The 19,616-nt window shown below is 37.4% G+C and overlaps 1 protein-coding gene across 2 annotated transcripts; it reads right to left on the reverse strand.

Moving 5' to 3' along the window:
* Positions 1-537: 537 nt before the first annotated feature.
* inavab (innate immunity activator b) lies at positions 538-17,900 on the reverse strand. Of its 2 annotated transcripts, none has more exons than XM_063911874.1 (10): positions 17,662-17,900; positions 10,593-10,707; positions 8,253-8,386; positions 6,404-6,526; positions 6,042-6,273; positions 5,839-5,892; positions 5,033-5,339; positions 3,707-3,835; positions 2,396-3,101; positions 538-2,122 (listed from the first exon to the last, which is right to left on the reverse strand). In XM_063911874.1, exons 2-10 carry the CDS (start codon positions 10,645-10,647, stop codon positions 2,042-2,044), a joined length of 1,821 nt encoding a protein of 606 aa, XP_063767944.1. In that variant the 5' UTR covers positions 10,648-10,707; positions 17,662-17,900; the 3' UTR covers positions 538-2,041. The 2 variants fall into 2 exon arrangements, with proteins under 2 accessions (XP_063767944.1, XP_063767942.1); XM_063911872.1 differs by lacking the exon at positions 17,662-17,900 and adding an exon at positions 12,634-12,782.
* Between the last annotated feature and the right edge of the window lie 1,716 nt (positions 17,901-19,616).

The following is a 19,616-nucleotide window of genomic DNA, read 5'->3' on the forward strand; positions in this document are numbered from 1 at the left end:
GAATATCTAACTGCTTAATCAATTAAGTATAAAAAATGCTGTTTTTAGCCCTAAAATATGCAAATTTCCTTCTTTTCTGTATTATTAAAGTGTGGGTTTTTTTTTTACTGACAATTGTTTTTTACAGATTAGACATTGGCATTAGACTTAGACATTGAAAAGGGGGAATGAACATTTTATTTTTTATTTTCATTGGCAAAAATTAACTGAGAAAATATTGGACAGATTATTAATGTAAATAATTGCTTGTTTAAGCTCTAATAAATACTTACAACTCTCTGTTGGCACACATTGCAAGAGCTCAGGATGACTAATAGTCCCTATATGCAGACATTTCATATTGTCATAGAAGAAAAAGGTTTTTATTAGTAAGTGTCCGGAAAGGCGTGAAAGTGAATACCAGCATGCACAATATCAGGACCCTAAATGGGATGTAGTAGTTACATAATCTTTATTATTTACACCTGTGCTTTTCTACTGTGACGTGACAACATTTCTGCTTTGGAAAAAGTAAAATAAGTAAATGATTCTCAACACTATGCAAACATTAGTCTTTATTTTCTTCCACAGGGTAAACACTTCACAGATTTATCATCAGCAACAAAACACAGTATTATTAGGTTCACTTAAACTACTTACCTTACCTTACTGATAAATAATAAAAAATACAGTAAAAAAGAGGCACACAGGGTTACATGATTGTGTTCAGTTTTTCTATATACACCTCAAAACAGTCTTTACTGCTGCTGTATTTCGCAAACTCAGGTCCATTTATTTTTTTCTATTTCAAGTCTGACTTTCCATAAGTCGAATGGTGCACGTCACAATAAATAAACACATAAATAGATCACTGTAAGGGACCCGTCAGTGTGAAGCTGTATTTGCAGAAGGTTGCTCTCATTCAAATATACCATTGAAAGCGTGTTTGATTGTGAGACATGATTGTGAATCACACATTGTCAGTGGTTACAAAACAGAACTGATAAATATCTGTTTAAGCTAGGGACATTTCAATTCATTTGAACACTTTAATAGCTGCCTAACATCAACACTCTTTTGTTAAATTTGCTACTTTTTAGCTCATTTGAGTAAGTTAATATTTAGTTTCAACTAATTCATTAAGTCTATAAGTAATTAAAGTTAACTGGCAGATCTACAGACACAATAAGTAGAAAAACAAGTCCTCTTAAATCCTCTTAAAGTTGGAAAAAAAAAATCATGGCAACATTACACACAAAATGTAGCTAAAAAGGATATGTTACTGATTTACATTATTTTACAATTCAATGTATTTGTACAGCTAGAAACCGAGCACCCCATTTACCACAAAGCAAAAAGTCAACTTCTCTGTCTGGAACACTTCCTCAATTGAAGTTGGATCCCTGCCCTACAGATTGCCACATCTAATGTAACACTCTGTTGTATAACTAAGTAGGTAAAGAAATGACATGATTAATTGATGGTAGTTCTTGTGAGATTAACTTCAACAAAGACCTTAATGTTAGTTAAATGTGAAATATTACTTTTTAAAAACATACATTTTCCCCAATCTGGCAGCAATGTAAAATTGTGTTAGAGCTAGGGTTAGCTGTCAATTTTCATTTCATTATGTCATATCATAGTCAATTCACATATAAAACTAACCCTGTGTTTAAAGATGCAGAAACTCTGTGGTTATGTTTGATAAACTTAAATATGACTTTTGAACTATGGCAGGTTCAAACAGCTCTCAGTAACATTTAACAAGCATTAAATTCATAAGGAGTGGACAAAAACAATAGGTACACTTTATGGATCCAAATCCAACTGCCAAGCAACCGACTTTACTGTTAGAGGTTATTTTTATAGTCATCTTAGTAACCATAGTTATTTTTGTATTAGATTGTAGTGTAAGATGCATTTGTTTTTATGCTTTAATGCAAGCAGACAGATAAACAAGAACAAGAACTTCCTAGGTGCTTAAAAAGTTGATTTTTTCTGAACACTCCACTTTGGTTATTTGGTAATGAATGCAGTCGCGTCTCAGTGTGCGGTCCTTGGTTTAAACTTGACTTATAAAGTGAGAGCCATCATCTACAACCCAGCGAGTCTCATCTCTCTGACGAGCCCTTCTCTGGATAACCTGAGAGACAGCAACAACAGAAAAAGAAACAATATAAGTACATTTTGGAAACAATGTTCTTTTACAGCATGAGTTCACCCACAGGTATCTGATCAAATGCCTCTTAAGCCAGAATTTATTTTTTGTTCACTTATTGTAGTGAGTAGGTGAATATGTATTTTTTTCCTGTCATAAAAAAGGTGTTGAAATAATCATAATTTGGTTAATACTTATTATTTCAGTATTTTTAGCCCAACACTTTTAAGTAATCTTGACAGATTTTTGTCTGCTTACCTGCTCATGGTACATCTGGTTTTGGTGTAAGGCGACCTCCCGAGTGGAGATGTTTTTAACTCTGACGGCTCCCTGTCTGTCAAGAGAGTGGGACCTGGGGGACTTCAGCTGACTGCGGCGGTGCCACGACTTCAGCTGCTCGTTCACTACTTGTTTTGGGAGGCCATTGGGGCAGTACTGCGGATGCTCCCACTGAGCCGGGGAGGGGGAGAGTCTGATATTAGGAGGTAGAGGCCTCTGTGCTCTCTGGTGGAGCACAGCAGCGTCTTTATAGTAATATTCGTATCTGTTGGGAGGACAGGGAGCCTGCTGGGTGTAATAGCTCCGTGCCAAGTCCAGTTCAGGTCGGTAGGCTGTTTCTTCAGTGTAATAGGATTTAGGAAACCCGGGGCTGGACTGATACCGGGGCTTATGGTAAATGCCAGGGCTCGGGAAGCCTTGAGGTCCACAGCTGCTCCCGGGGCCAGAGTGCGCGTATGCAGACTGATACTGTTTGGGTGAATCACAGAGCATCTCCTGACACGGGGAGCTGTTGTAAGATGAAAACGAGTGTTCCGAGTTGCTATCCTCAGAGTTGACATGGTTTGCGTAGTTCACAGCAGGAAGAGGGGTGTCCGGTAAGGTTATAGCATATTCTGTCAGTCGCCTCCTTGCACTTCTGGTGCGACCACGCTCCCTTTCAAAAGGAGACTCAGGGTTGGGTATTCTGTGAAAGGAGAAAGTGCATTAATATGGATACTCAGGAAAAAGGTTTTTTTCATAAATGCACATCTCACAGTCACTGTTTAAGCATACAGTAGGTAGTGGTAAGTAGTGGGCATTACACAAGTCGAGTCCTTTTATAAACAAATTGTGCTACTAAGAAGTAGTTGTTTTGCCGAATACTTTACCAGTACTCAAGTAAATAAGTGACCAAATGTTTCTACTTCTACGTCATAACATTGGGCTACACATTTCTTGCTACTTCTTACATCCAGCTAAACTCACACGCACAACAGGGATTGTCCAACTGCAAGAAAGAAAAGCAGCCCGTACAAAAACACACCCAAAAAACGGCGTCCAAGCTTTGTTATTACCTGTTCGAACAAGCCTAATAGTATAATTGAGGTAATTAATTGCATGTAATGAAGTCACTCAATACTTGAGCAATTTTTTATCAGACACTTGTTCACACTATGCTTATATCTATCTGAGTCAATATAATTGTATGGTAACAGTAATTTTACTTAAGTACCATTTCAGTTTAATATACCCAGCACTGAATAAAGTTGTGAACAGTACTGTGGATGTGAATGAATGAGGTGGGGCTACCTGAGGGACAGCTGTCTGTGGACTCGCATCTCTGGTGTGGAGGGTGTGCTGTTTGACTGGCTGCGGCCCAGCTTCAGGTGGGAAGCAAAAACTGCCTCCAGGGGGGGTAACAACTCAGTTTTGGCTGAACTGTTGAACACATAAGAAACATGTTATATTAAGTTTCTTTGTTTATCAATTTTTTTTCATAATGACATCAAAATTGGAAATCCCAAAGATAATAAAAATAAAGATAATTTAATAATTGAAGTTGAGTCTTTTAGTATTACAACTGTTTGGCCTCAGCCATGTGGAACAACAGTTATCTATTACCTGGACAAAGAAGAATACAATTATCCTAATATGGAGTTTTAAAACAGGAATTTACTAGTAGACCATAAAGCCAAGGTTTACTTCCTCTTCGTCAATGTGTCATTTTAAAACCGGATGTATAGAAATGAGTTTCTCTCTTTGGCTGCTTTTGCACCAAAGCAAAAGCAGATGGCGGTGTTGCTCATATATGAACCAATGTCATTTCCTCTATTATAAAATGAACAAATGAGTTTGCACAAAATATAAAATTGCTAGATGAGCTTTTGTCCAGCATTATTAAAAAGAAAAGTGTATTCTTGCTGCTGGATATTGTCATATATGAACGGACACTAACAACAGGGGAATACGAAGCAGCCTGACCACACCTCGAGTCATGAATCATGGTGCCCTCATAGCCATGGGAGTTAGGTGTTGGGCAAAATGAAACATTCACATTCTGATTATTGCGGCTATTGTAACTGCACTTAAAGTTATCATATTTATCCGGAGGATCATCAACATTTTTCTAAATGAACAAATATTTTCATTGCTTAAAATGTAGTACACATCTTTTTTAGTGAACAATCTTTTTTAAATCGGGTTCACAATCATACATTATAAGATTTCAGTGTACTAATAAATAACGAAACTGTATTTTCAACTCCTCGACAAACACTAGAGCTAGAGATTGTGTTATGGCCCATATTCACAAATACTGTATATCGATGCTGGAATGAAATCACCACAACGAATTGTGCTTTTTTTTACTGGATTAGCACTATAATCCTATATTGAGGTATAACTGATTTCTTTAATTGATGCAGATTTGTTTCACTTTCATCAACTTGGGTTTTTCCCTAGAGTTTCCAAAGAATCCAACCAGAGTCGCTTCACTCACAAGCTTGCTAATGCTACTAGTAGCCACTAAATCTGCATTTCACACAGTTTACCAAGTAACACAAACCACACTTTGTTCTCCCTAGTTCTAAAAAGTTGATGAACAGGAATGGAGACATGATGGATGGTTGGTGTTACCTTGACTTGTTGGAAGAGCGCGACTTCCTGTTCTTCTGGTAAGGTTGGTCGAGACTAGACTCTGTCCACGGGGAGTGTTGGATGGGAGGTAGGTCACTTGCGGGGCTTGAGCTGAAACTCGGCATAGACTCCAGGCTTGGATGGGGAGACTGGCTAGGAGTCTGCTGCAGGTTTTGTGGAGCCGCAGATGGAGACATGTAGGAGCCGTTTGTGAAGGACTGTGAGGACACAGTGGGAGGCGGGGGAGGATCCGTCTCTCCTGGATCAGGGAGTACTGAAGACAGCTGTGATGACTGACTTGTCACTTCTAGGGGAAAAAAAAACAAAATACATGATGTATTATACCTGCAGAAACTATTAAGTGTGAATACAACTGATTTCCTCCAAAGATTCTTTCTGTATCCTTTGAAAAATATCTCTTATTAATAGGCACCACGAGGACCGCAGTATTTCAGAGAATTGTTTACTGGACTCTGCTCACAATTTAATGTTTTACAGGTAATGGATGTGTGGCAACTTCCAGCCTTTAAACCATAAAAAAAGTTCGTGTTGCTGTAATTCTCATCGACAGACTTGAAAATTTCAAATATAGAGATTTCCTGTTTTTCTGTTTTATTTCATACTAAACTGAACCAGACTGGGGTTTGGACGGACAAAACAAGACACTCAAAAACATCCTCTTGGATTTAAAAAACATTTTTCTGTACTATATTCTAACATTCTGAAATAATTGATTAATCTGAAAGATCTAAGATGAATCAATAAGTAAAATAATTGTTTGTTGCAGCACTAGAGGTAAATCTTACCTTCATCTTGCACTACAGAATCAGACAGAGAGCTGTCATCAGATGTACCCACATCTGAAAAACAGAAACAAATGCATTGACTCAGATGTATCAAATAATACATTTCTATAAATGTATGAAGAAGGGCTCTTTAATTCAATCATGATCAATTTACTCATTTTTTGACAGAAAACTATTTTCTTGTCTGGCCAGGCGGCTCTCACCGAGTTGTGCAATATTAAAAGCAGGAAGTGGTGATGAACGGCCATGCTCTAGACGTAGCTGGAATGCCGTCTCTTGCAGGCGTTTCAGTTTCTTCTCTTCTCTCCTGCACTGCTGTAAGCGGCTTTTCTTAACAGCCTTACTTGGGTGAACCTCCTCACAGAGCTTGCGCGCCGCCTCATATATCTTCATCTGAAGCGCCAACTCAGCATCAACAAAGCTCAGTTCTGACTCCTGTAAAATGAGGGAATGAGGAGGGAGAGACAACAAGTGAGACTTTTGAAACATTGTTTTTCCTTGATGTTTATGCATTCTTTTTAAATTACATTATTTTTTGTACTTGGTTTTCTAAATGCTGCTTTACCTCTGCTCCTCGAGGGAAGCTTTGTTCATCAAACTTGAACGCAGCTCCAATACGTCTGCGGATCTGCGGAGGCTTCTCTCCTGGCAGCAGCGGGTAGTCATCTGACAGACGACCTGTCAACTCCTAAACCACACAAAAAATATTACAAATCCAAATGTCCACAAAGAAACATTTGAATAAAACTAAAACTGGAACGATGACAGATCCTCTGGCTTGGTTAAGTAGTTTATCAATGCTTATAAATCCTTTCAGTTGAGTTGTACAAATGAAGTATAACTATTAATAAGTGTTTTTAAGGATGCAAACGAATGCTTTTAATCCTTTCAGTTTAGCTGTTTGAATAAAGATAAGCACATCTCTTGACAGTCCATTGAACATTGTCTGTGGCAGTTTTGAAATGATGTATCACATTCAGCACTCTTTACATGTTGAGGCACATATTGTTTTGAAGGAATATGTTGCACAATTCAGCATTTGCAGAGATTTCCTTTCACAACACATTCTTTAGGTCTCACTTTCTCACTGTATCAAGTGTATGTGTCCAACTGATCCCAGAGCATGACAGCGCACCATTACTGATTTCATTAGATAAGAGTCACAGAAACTGTTATTTTGAGTCACTCCTAACCAGCCACTTTTGCAGACAAACAAACACGTAAGCCTGTTCTTTTGTCACTAAAAGAAGGGAGAGGCATCATGGCTCCCATTAGTTCACCTGAGCATGTCCCAACAGGAATGCCCAGCCCGAGTGTCAACAGGAAAGAATGATCTGTTCTGGGATTTTACCCCACAGCACCGACGCATGTCAGAGAAACTTTCAAAGGAATATATGTTAAAATGACTCGATGTGGCAATAGTCTTATTTGGATATTTTCCTGCAGAAGGAGAAAGAAAAGCTGAAATATTGACAATGGAGAGGTTACGTGACCAATAGTTCATGCTGGATTTAAATCCAAGCTGTCATGGGAATATTGAAATAGCTTAACTTAACCACCAGAAAACCTCTTCAAAGGCTGTGATATATTAAAAACAATCTCACTGTAGCCACATGGCATTGTCTGAAAGAAAAGGATGATGTTTGCATTCTGCTCAGTGGTGAGAGCCTAAATAATAATGTCATAAAGGAGGATGGATGAAAAGAGCTTGTGATTCCTCTCAGTAGACCATGACTGTGACATTTGGAAGCTGAGGCAAACGCATTTAGAAGATGTATCAAATTGTTGGACATCAAAGTTAGTGTTTTTAAACCACTAAAATGTTGGCTAAAACAAAAACTACAGACCTTAAAGCATCATAAGTGTGGACACAAAATTTTCGGACCCAATTTTCTAACTTATCCACGCTCATGTCGCTCTTGCAGGTTACTTTGTTCACCTGCAGTAAAATGCGTCATCAAACATCCTGTACCAAACTACCCCACCTACTTAATCCTTCATAAAAAGGAATGCTTGCCTCATTACGTAACACTTGTCTGGAGTTTTACTTTATATTAGGTGTACTAGAAATGTTTTTGAAGATTTTATGTAGCTTAAAAGTATCATGGTTAAGTGAATCATCTGTCACATGTTTTTTCAGATAGTTGTTTTTTGCAGCCTCCTTATTTTTGAAACCATTTAAACGTTCTGATGCTAGGGCAACAGAGGCACCGTTTTCAATTGTAAATCATGCAGTTTGTCAACGTTTGTTTTATCAAATAGGATAAAAGATTTGGCGCATTTCAGATTTCTTTTTCCGGTGTCGCCATCTGTGATTTGACCAGTTTCTTCCAATCCTGTTGACTTTATCAGATAGAGCTGTATCAATTATCTTTACCCCACCCCCAGTTGATTTGCAGATTAATTGTACTTACAGCTTCTCGGATGCAGACTTTCTTCAGCTCCAGTAGGCAGATCTCCAGTCGTTCTTGGAGATCCTGGTGTTTGAGCTTCATGGCCCGTGTGTGCGTGGTCACATCCTTTGTGTGTGTCATTGGGCTGTCAGAGCCTGAGTAATACAACAAGAAACAAGCATATTAATATATTTTAGAGTTTAAACTGCATTTATTCTTCAATCAGTCATATGTTCCATGTCATTCCAATAATTGAGCAATAAAATTACTTAAATGTTAAAAAAATTCAGTATTAAAATATAAAATGAATGAATCCATGTCTTTCATGTTCATGCCTGTTCTACTTTAATGCATCTTTACTTGGTTTATGTTGCTGTGTAAGTATTCTGGCATGCTATTGCTTATATTATGCTGCCATCATCACATCATCACTGTTATTTTACAGCTTCAGATTAAATCTGGATGCCACTACAGACATCACAATGGTTTCATTCAACAGAACGTAACTTTTTGTTGTTATCGTTGTTTTTTTATTGGCATGCAGAATGGCTGGATATTGCCAGCCATTCTGCATGCCAATATCTTCGTAACTATAAACACAGTCTGAGTGTTCGGCTGGTGCTGTCTGTAGCCACGATGACTAATGACATTAAGATTAGTTTCAGGGCTGTGGGAGTGGCTTCAGGCCAAATGCATTGAGTGCCACATACCTACAGAGATTATTAACAGAATCCCTGCAGGTACTGACAAACATCTGAGCTGCGACAGGAAAGAAGTGTGACAGCACTACAATAGGGCAAAGAATTCCTCTTCCTAGAGTGACAATCCCCCCATTCTTCGTAGGTTGACCCTTTTTCATTGTATAGGGTAGACATCACGTGGCTCAATTAAGGCGCAAGGAATGTCAGAAAGGCCATTACTAATCGGTGGACACTGCTGGGCGTAGCAAAAACAAGTCTGTCAAAGTTTGCTGGTAATTATTTGTTATTGTCAACATATGGGACTTCGGGAACTACGTAGATGACCATATTGGTTGACTTCCTTATTGACTGTTGCAACCCAAAATACGATACAACTTTGGAAATACAAAGATCAACATATTCCCTAGAGTTGCACCCGTTAAATCTATTTGTCTTCTAACTTTTCAAAATGCAAATATATGAAATTTAATTAGACAAAAAAAGAACATTTTTCATGATTTATAAGCTGGAGCTAGAGAATTTTTGTCATTTTTGCTTAAAAGGAATGAGGGAGTTGTGTAAAATATATGTTGAGTCAGTTGAGTGTGAAGAATGAAACCTCTGTAACCTGCTCTTCACTTCTGCTGTAGGCTAGCGGCTAGCAGCTACATTAGCTCATGTTGCACAGTGATCAGTTCAGGCACCAAGTTTTTCAAAATAAAGATGAATGAATAGATTAAAAAACACGATATAACATTAACATTTTCAAATAAATGATCCATTTACAGTATATAGATAATGTTAGAGGGCAATCCTTAAATTTGAAGTGCTCTTTTAATGTGGATCACTTGCAATACGTCCTTCTTGTTGTTCAGGACACAGACACTAATCTGATATAGTCACAATGTACAACATGCGTTTTAGTGCCTGCTCGAGTTTTCACAACTGGTTCTCTTTAACAATATGGATGACTTGTTTTTAAACTTGCAGGAATAACCCCAAATATAAATCTGCTGTGTGCTCAAGTGTGGAGTTGATTTAAGAATGTAGATTATAAGAGTACAAAATTGAGTCTTCTGCTAAGACAATTGTAGCATTAGTTGCTAACTCCTTGAAATCTGCGATGTGGTATTCTCTGAAAGGATGTCATGTTGCTTAAAATTTGGTGAAGCACAATTGTGACGTATACAATAATGACCTAGCAATAAAAAAAGGCGACCTTGTGTGTCTGGAGAACATTTACGTTACCAACGACTTTCATTTTAACAGCGGTGAACTAGAGCATAAAGAGTCTGAAGTAAAGTGTTTCTTTGGCAGAAAGCTATCAGCATGAGAGTTAGTTATATGGAATTTTTCATGTATCTTTAGGTTCAGGTCATTTAAAAGCAGGTGCAGTGATAAGATTACCATGGGCTGAACTAAGGTGTGTCTTAGTTTGAACATGTGTTCATCTAGCAAGGGTCTACTGGCTGAAAGAGACTGATTCTTTGTTTTATAAATCAATTTGTAATTTAAATCAATCAAGCATTTCACAACTTTGACAGTATATATTTCACGATTGAATAGTTTATTAACTGCTTTACATGTGTATTCTTTCATGTTCTCATTATTTTTTGTGATTAAGACAGTTGTGCTGCTGTATAATTCCCAAATACAACAAACAAAAAATAACACGATTTACCTGAGTGAAGGATGATGCCGCTGTCAGTGTCACTGATCTCTCCGTTGCCCTCCATGTCAGTGGATCAACTTCCTGTTAGTATTCTTCACTGCATAAGGTCGATGCTCACCATTTCCTAAAAAGTAGTATTTCAGATTTAGCATCCATGACAATTTTCAAGGTTTTAAGTCTAGCTTAAATCTAATAGAAAACAGGGATCATTTGTGTCAGTGTTCAAACATTAAAACGGCTGTTTGGTGTAATACAAAGCTTGAGGAAGGACAAACTGTGACAATTCTGCCCAAAGAAAATCTGCGCAGTGTTTAAGCCTGCATCCTCTGGGAGTCCATAAGGGGAAAAAAACAACTGAGTATATCAAATAAATTGACTACAAGCGATTAGGCTACAAGCACTAGAGGAGTCAAAATGTGAACCCACGTCTAAGCCAAACAGCATTAAGAGAGGCTTTCCAAGAAACATTACTTAATACTATGACCTGTTGATTGAGTGATTCAAGGTGTGACTGGGCTTCTTGACCTTACAGTCAGGTGTAGTCATAGTCTCCCACAGCATGAGCACACACGCATGTTGCCAAGTTTAGGGAGTTTCGTGCGGCGGCCTGTTTGTTAGTCTCTGATGTCATATGATCGCCATAATCTCACTCCCTTAGATAAGACTCAGGACGTATGAGCAATAAATTCGGCTGGTGTCAAAAAAAAACAAAAAAACTTGTTGGTTAGATTATTAACTAAAAGAATATATGGTGCATACCAACACACAGGGGAGATCTGTCACAGCTTGGGGCAGGAAGCTTCCCAGTAGGAATTCATTTGTGGAAGGAATAGATATGGTGAAGTCATGACAACATGCTAGAGTTATTTCGAACATATTTCATGTCCATCCTCAAGGCGACGTTCAGCGAACCATAGAATATATATCCCATTATCACCCTAAACATGATATAAACATGAGACAGCTTCTGAACAGCTCACATGATTGTGACTAGAGTCTTCACTCCTCCATATAACCAACAATTGGCTGCTGTGTTTGCTGAATTAATCTGGAACGGCTTAAAACAAGACACTTACATCACAACACGACCTACAGTGCTGTTAAAAAATAAGGGGAAACAAGCTAATTTTAGACAAAATGTTCTCAACAATATACAAGACTTGGTATCTACTGACACTTTTTACATAACTACTTGCAGCAGTTTGACACGAGCAAAAACAAATAGTTAAGAGAACTAAACGCACAATGGATGAACCAATTGTCTAAATCTGATGACATATATTTGACATTTTTGCATGACTTAAATTCTCAAGATACCTTTAAGTGTTTTTCAGTCCTGTTAGTCCCAAGTAATTGTTTCAGAACTAATATCACCAAAATATTATGAACTACCACAGTTTTACATCAAAAAGTGAATTTCATCCAATAAAAGGCAAAAAAAAGTTGAAATCTGGGGGAGTCAAGTCATCTGCCTTTAAATATTTTCCATTTTCAGATTCCATATCACTAGTTAAAGATGTGCCAACCAAAGAAAATCCATGAAACACCAGCAGACACTCATCCCTCAATCCCACAAGGAAGAAACCAAAACTACTGAAGTACTTGATGCTCTGTAGATGTGTAGTATCCAGAAGTCAAATATACAATATGATGACATGTTGATATAGAAAGCAATCTGTGACATTTTTCAATTGGATAGACTATTGCCAATCTCAAGTACACTCTTGGCATTTCTTTGGTAAAGTTTGAGAAGGAAGAAGAACACACACTAACAGGTAAGGAGTTGTCCCTACCCTGAAGGTGCTGAGAATCTGTGCTGAACTGAAAAAACTCTAGCTGAAGGCAATGCTCCTCATTATTTGAATTGTCAGTATAAGTTTTAGAGATACAACAATTACACCACACTGATAGCATCAATGTCACAATTAGAAATATTAACTCAACAATACTTATATTAACACAGGGACAGCTATTCCACATTAATCCCATTTACATCCCCAAGAGGACAATAGATTAAGAAAATGAGACAACGTATAAAAAATCCACTTACTTTATGAAAAACTTAAAAAACTGTCAAAATCCAAAGAGTAAAAACCTTCCCTCAGTATTCCCGACTTGAATGGAAATGCAGAAAACCTGAGCTGAGTGGAGTCCGGTGAGGAATGAGAGACTCGCCCACTAAGAAAGCGCTGCCTGCTGAAGAGGAGTGGCCACATACAGAGGGCTGAAAACTTGAGTCAGTATCATATAACTTAGTCAGTGCTCCCGTCTGAGCTTGAAACTGTGTCAACAACAATGACAATGTAGAGGCACATTACACTTGGCTTTACCCTCTTATCAGCATCTATTGAAGGTGGTGCAACCTGGCTGAAACATGTGTCCCAGTCCAAAAGCACCATTACTATAAAAAGCCGACAGGACATCAATGGGCTCAAGATAAAAAATATATACCAAAAAAACTCAACAACCACTTAAGTATAGTATCAGTTTAAGAGCCGAAGTGATTTGTCAATTAATAATTTGTTGATTTATTTTTCAGCAAAAGGCCAAAACAATATTTGGTTTCTCTTTATGATGTATGATAGAACAGTTGGTTGTAAACCTCACCTTCCAAGTTTTGTATTTGACGGATGAATTAATAAAAACGTTCATAGGTTTGCAGCCTCAGTCAGTTTATCTACATGATGTCAGTCAACACATGCTGTCAAAGGGCATGCCTAACTGTTGAACTTTGTAAATCTCTGTCTCTAGGTTTGTGGGACAACATACATGGTTCTTCAGATTCTTCAAAGCCACACATCATGATTTCCTCACTGGCAATAGGTGACTTTATGACTTGATTATTAACTGTTGATGAATTTTAACCTTGTTATTTTTTCCCCCAATAAACACAATTCAATTCAGCTCTGCATGTACAAGGCTCAGATATCTGATCAGTGCATTTCTACTGCCATCTCCTGGAAGTTTAAAGGGGTCAGTGAAAATGGATAACAAATTATGAACTTAATTTACTAGCTTATATTAGCAAATAGTCTTCCAAACTTCACCACTCATGTTCTTACTTCAGGGCTACTAATGCAGAGGCCCATTTGTGGAATGACATTTTTGCCTTCACTTAAAAAAGAGGGAAACACATGGTGGTGGGATAGTCCACATGATTTACAGAGACACCTGCTCGCTTTCTGCATGGCTCACATTCATCTGAATCTCAATATTCATTTTGGCTTTCCAGGAATGTTAGTGCACAGACATGCTGAGAAAAGGTCCAGCAATTCCCAGACACTGAAGAATCAGTTCTCAAATGACATGGCACCGAGGGAAGCATAAGTTATTTGGTTTGGTAACTTCTACATTTAGGTTTCATAGTGTGAACTCCAACAGGGGGAATTCACACATTCTTTCACGTTTGCTTTGACAATGTAGTGAAATATTAGACAGGCCAATGTCACAGATCAATGACAAGTTGACAACATTTTTGTAGGCACCAGCAGCCTATGACTAAATACTAGCTATAGCGCATTTGTTCTATAAGAGTTGACACTCAAATGAGCCAGGTTGGATTTACATATTTATTACATGAAATAGAATTCCAAAAATGAACAGCGAAACCATTTTATAGTTCTGGGTTTTTTCTAGAAAAATATAGTATGAGGGCAATAACGTGCGCTGAATTGTAAATAACATATATATTCTCTCGAGAACATGACGCTCGTATACAAAAGAGTGCCGCCGACGTTAACAACAATGCTGTCTGACGGCCTATTTGACATGATTTTCATACTTTTGGAGTCATTACCGTCAAACAGAAATATTGTTTTCTCGCGTCACTTTAACATTTTAGGTTGAAAATCTGCATTTTGGTATGAGGGCTTACACCAAAAGTAAGAGGGCGCAGCGCCCCTGTTACCCAGTTTAGACAAAACCCTTAAGTTTATCCATCAAAAGAAGGGGAAATTAGAGATGCACTGATTGCAATTTTTTGGGCTGATCACTATCTCTGATTTTGAAGTCTGACCTACTAATGCACATTGTGCTCTTTCTTAAACTATAATTGACAGCATACACAAAAATGTTTTCATGGAATAAAAATGACTTTGTATGTTAATAATAACACATTAAATGGTAATTAACTTTAATACCAATATCTGCGCCTGGATAAAAACAACTTCACTGTTTTTTTTTACTTGCACATGGCAGTTCTTAACTTCTTCTACACTCGTGCTGAAAAACGTCTACATCAACATGCATTACTTGTGTGTGTGGCAGTGGCGCTACTGTCTGTTCCTTTGTGTGGACATAATACCATCATGTGGCACATTTGTGTAAATCTGAAAATGACACTGTTCACCACCCTTCAGTTACAAACGCTATAGATTAGTATTGAAAATGTTAATCTTCAACTGTAAATGTCCTGCCCAGTGCACTTCTTGGTTCAACAATCATGAAAGTATAATTGCTACCAGCGCCTGTATGGTTAATAAAATAAAAGAGCAGCAGCAGCGTCTTGTGTAAACAGGCAGCATACCAAGCAGTTTGATAACCTAAAATCAGAAAAAAAGGAAGTGATGTCACAGAAAAGAAAAACAATCATGTTCATGGGAAACTACAGTTAAGAGGCTATAGCAACACTCCTGATAACAGACTTGCTTTGTAACTAGGAAAGGGATTATAAATGGATTGTATTCAGTCTCCCAATGTAAAACACTCACAATAAGAGGATTATGGTGAATTGCCTTTATCATTGTCGGGAATATCCACAATTGTTGTAGAGATGTGAAAAAAAGCCTTGTTTCATATTAAAAGAAACAGACTCACCCCATGTTGTTTTCTTTATGTATGTTGTAGTGATTGTTTATTTATTCAGCGGGAACATATATTTGTATGTATGTGTCATATTGTTGTTATACATATTATTTTCTGTACAAAATGTAATCTAATGTGATTCCATTTTAGGGATAATATCCTGAATTGCAATTTTTTGACTAGAATTATTGTGACACTAAATTAATATATCTTCCTATTCCTAAAAGTGACACAGGAAATGAGTCCTATCACAAATAGATTTCTTTAAATAATGCATGAACAAGTTAACAGTTCATCATGCTGGATCTGAGGACTAGTTAAACAACGTGTCTGCACCACAGACACTCGTCCTGTGTTAAAGTAGCCAGTTGGTGGATGTCATGGGTAGTTTATATAAACCAGGGGTCCCCAAGAGACAGAGAGAGAGAGCTTTGTGTAGGCAACACAGCAGCTGGCCAAACAAATTCTTTAAATATTCTCGAGTCCTTTTATAAGTGTAAGGCTAGACTACCGTTGCCAGTTCGTAGAGCCATCAGCTGCCAGGGATTTCCCATTTTCCCCTTAATATTTTACAGCATGGCTCTTCCACCAGGTGCAAACAGGTCATTTTGCTGTAAGGTATTGTCATAAAGTCAAGTCACAGTAACGCACCACAAACCTTTAAACTTTAGAAAAACAAACAAAGCAACTCTTGGAACTGCTGGGTTCCCTCACGCCTCTTCCTGCCTGAAGTCAGTTTCAAGTTTTATGTTGCCTAAAGGCTATAATTGACTGTAATAAAGATTGAAAAAATACCATGTGTATCTCAAATGAGGAAGCCTGCAGATAGGGTGTGCCTTTTGTGGATAGCTGAATTAGAAGTTTGCTCACCACAACGTAAATCAAGGTCTATTCTAAATGTTGGCCAAGCCCTACACTGTGAGAGGGAACAAGCCTAAACAAATCAAAACCATTAAATAGAGACATTTATATATAAAGCTTCCATTAAGTAGCTTATAGATCATGTTGGTACTTAACTGTGAATCTATACTGTTTACATTTTCCATATCAGCTAGTTCAAACTCTTTGTTGAAGCACACTGATGTTTACACTGAGTGAAATATTCTAACCCAAAAGCCAACAAGTTTTCTATGTCTGTGTTACATTTAATTAACATATTTTAACTACTTTGTGATGCTCTAATGATCTACTTTCTACTACGTTTTATCTGACCTATTTTTTATTATATGAAACCTAAGCTGCTTCACTAGATGTATAAAATAAAGATAAGTGTTTTTAAAAAAAATTGTTTTACAAAGTATGGCTGCACAGCTAGAGTTTGTAATGACTGACCCACCAGCAGGTCACTGAGGTTTCAGGGGTTAAGCCACTTCTGTCCTCTTGCCCCGGGCCAATGCTCAGGAATGTGTAGGCAGCAGAAATGTTTCAATGCACAGAAATCCCAACACTACTAACAGATGACACTGCTCAGAGGCAGAAAAAAACCTTTACAGAAGATTTAAACAAAACAATATCATCAGATTTACAATATATACCCCGGAAACCATTTCCATTGCCCCTCCGAGGTATGTATTCTTTAAAATGATGTGAGTTTCTTTTAAAAGACTTTAAAAGTTAACTCATGTATGGTCAGTTTAGTCAGGCGTATTTATTAGGTATATGGTGAAATGTTTCACTTTGGTTCTTTTTTACACAGAACAGTTACATTCATAAAATAGCTGGGACTGACTGTCCATAAAATACAGGCTTATAATATAATAAAAATGATCTCACAAAACGTTATAACTATAGAAATATTTTTGAAATAAAAATATATGTTTAAGAGGTTTACTTTCATATTTGAGCTGAACAATACTGGGGAAATGATAATAATGACATAATAAATATGTAAAGTCAATCTGAATACAATATAAATGCAGGTAGAGTTACACAATAACTTCAAATTATAAAAACAAGCTTGATTTTAGTGTGGACATCTTTAGAGAAATAAGAGTCAGGTACAGGAACCTATATGGAGAAAAGATCAATCTAAAGTTATCTTGTTTTTCCATCCCCCAACACAGCTTCATAAAGCTGCAGGGCCTCAGCTGCAGAAAGTTTCTCAAAGTTTCCAAAGACGCTTTAGGTATGAGCATTTCGCAAACATTTTACTCACATACACAGTAACTTTTCAAAGAAACAATGAGTTTAGTAGCGTTAATAAATAATGCATTTCGTATATGCATGCAAAGATTTTTCAACAAAAAGTTTAACTTCATCGCATTTTTGCTCTTACCTTGGTAGCTAGTTAGTTAGCCTAGCATCGTGCCTCATCTGTATCCATACAAACTACGCTCCATCGGCTCCCAGTATCCCAGAGTTGAGCTGGAATTATATCTCCTATTTACACTGAGAAAGGAACAGAGGGAAACAACACCGAGCTCTCAAATGTACGTTTCTCTAAACTAAACGAGTCACTGCAATATAGCAGAAACGTTCAAATAATATTTTCTCCCTAAACTTTACTTTTGTTGGAGAAGCAACTTCTACTTCTACAGACCAGATAAGTAAAGCATAGCTGTGCTGCATTCAGGTGCCGTCGAAAAACCCGAACAACGCAACAACACATTGTATTTACCATGGTAACCGCGTTTTCAATGAGCAAAGTAGTTTACAAACGGGAGTTCATACCGAGTCACCAAATCAAGATAATTATCATAACGGAGAAAGTGCTCAGAATAAGTCAATACGGCTTATTAATGATTACTTTTAAGTGTTATTTAAGGATACTGTCATTGTTGTGTCCCTCCACTCTGCAGTGTTGTCCCTTGATTGCTAAAATGAATGAATAACCACAATATAAAATTCAGATTTCGTATGGGCAGATTGGTTGATTTTTATTTAGTGGACGTTAACATGGCTGGAAGTTAAACTAAAACCTTAAGTCTTGAAATCACCAGCTAAAGAACGTGCTTGTGAACTCCGCATGGGTCATCCTATGTGGGCGGTTTACCGGTAGTCACCACCTTTTGATGATGATTTGTGTTATTCAGCAGATTTTGACGTCAAATCCACAAGTATTTATCTGGCATGACTAAAGTTTTTGTGTATAATCGAGGAAACATGGTTGTGTTCTCGTTAAAGAGAACACATAAGCGACAAGGATGTAGCTTTGTATGGTATGAAACAATCAATCAAAGTTGAATTACATAGCCCAATATAACAATTTTTATTTATTATTAAAAAATATATCTGTGGTGCTGTTGATTTGGCCCAAAATGATCTTAGGCCAAAATGTGGCTGGATGATGGGTGTAGAAAGGTGATTGTATTAGATATCAGACTACTGTAGACATACATTGACTGAACACAGAATAAAGTCCTCATCCAAAGAAAAAACAAAGTCACTTTTTTAAATCAGTAGCCTCCCTTTTTTTTCTTGTGCAAGAACAACATTTAACCACATCTGTCTCTGTGGTTTTCTGTGTTCACAGGTCACATGTTCACACATGACAAAATTAGATTATCTCAGAAAGCTGATTCTGTACTGATCATAGAGTTTCATATTGACATTATTTTTTAAGGAGCAAGAAACCCACAGTAAATCACATGATTAGAGGGTTGCCATGTGAAATCATTTATCTCTAAATGGATGTGACACCTGGCAGCCTCTGCCTCTCTATAGGTGAATGCTGACTTACATATGTAAACACCTTTAAGGGGGCGCAAAGACTGGAAGTGCTTTCATTTACGTCAATACACCAGCCAGCTCCAGGTGAACCTTTATTTTAATATGAAAGGCTACTATTTTTGTTTTTTGATCATCATTGAAACATCTTACACCGATTTAATGGTCCCATGATTTAATAGTTATACTCACTAGACAAGTTGAAGAAAAGTTCACTTATCGAAGTGCATGAGTGAAGTTTTGAAAATATGAGTGTTGCAATGAGAGTCTGACAACCACAGAAAAATAGCACTACTGCTGCACTGTGAGAACTGAGAGTCTTTTATTTCTGTGATGAGGAACTGACTGACAGCTCGCCCACTGTGCCAAGGTGAGACCTTTCATTTTGTGTGTACCAGTCTGGCAGAATAAGTCACTCAGTTCATGAAATGGTTTCTATTCAACCTGGTTTACTAGACTTTGATGCCAGACTATCTATCTTACAGAACTGTAAGAAGAAGAAATAACACATTACACTTCTAACAAATCAAAAGTAGATTTTTTAAGCATGCTGAGGGACATTGA

Source organism: Eleginops maclovinus, chromosome 20 (genome assembly GCF_036324505.1).
Source record: "Eleginops maclovinus isolate JMC-PN-2008 ecotype Puerto Natales chromosome 20, JC_Emac_rtc_rv5, whole genome shotgun sequence".
Taxonomy (NCBI): domain Eukaryota; kingdom Metazoa; phylum Chordata; class Actinopteri; order Perciformes; family Eleginopidae; genus Eleginops; species Eleginops maclovinus.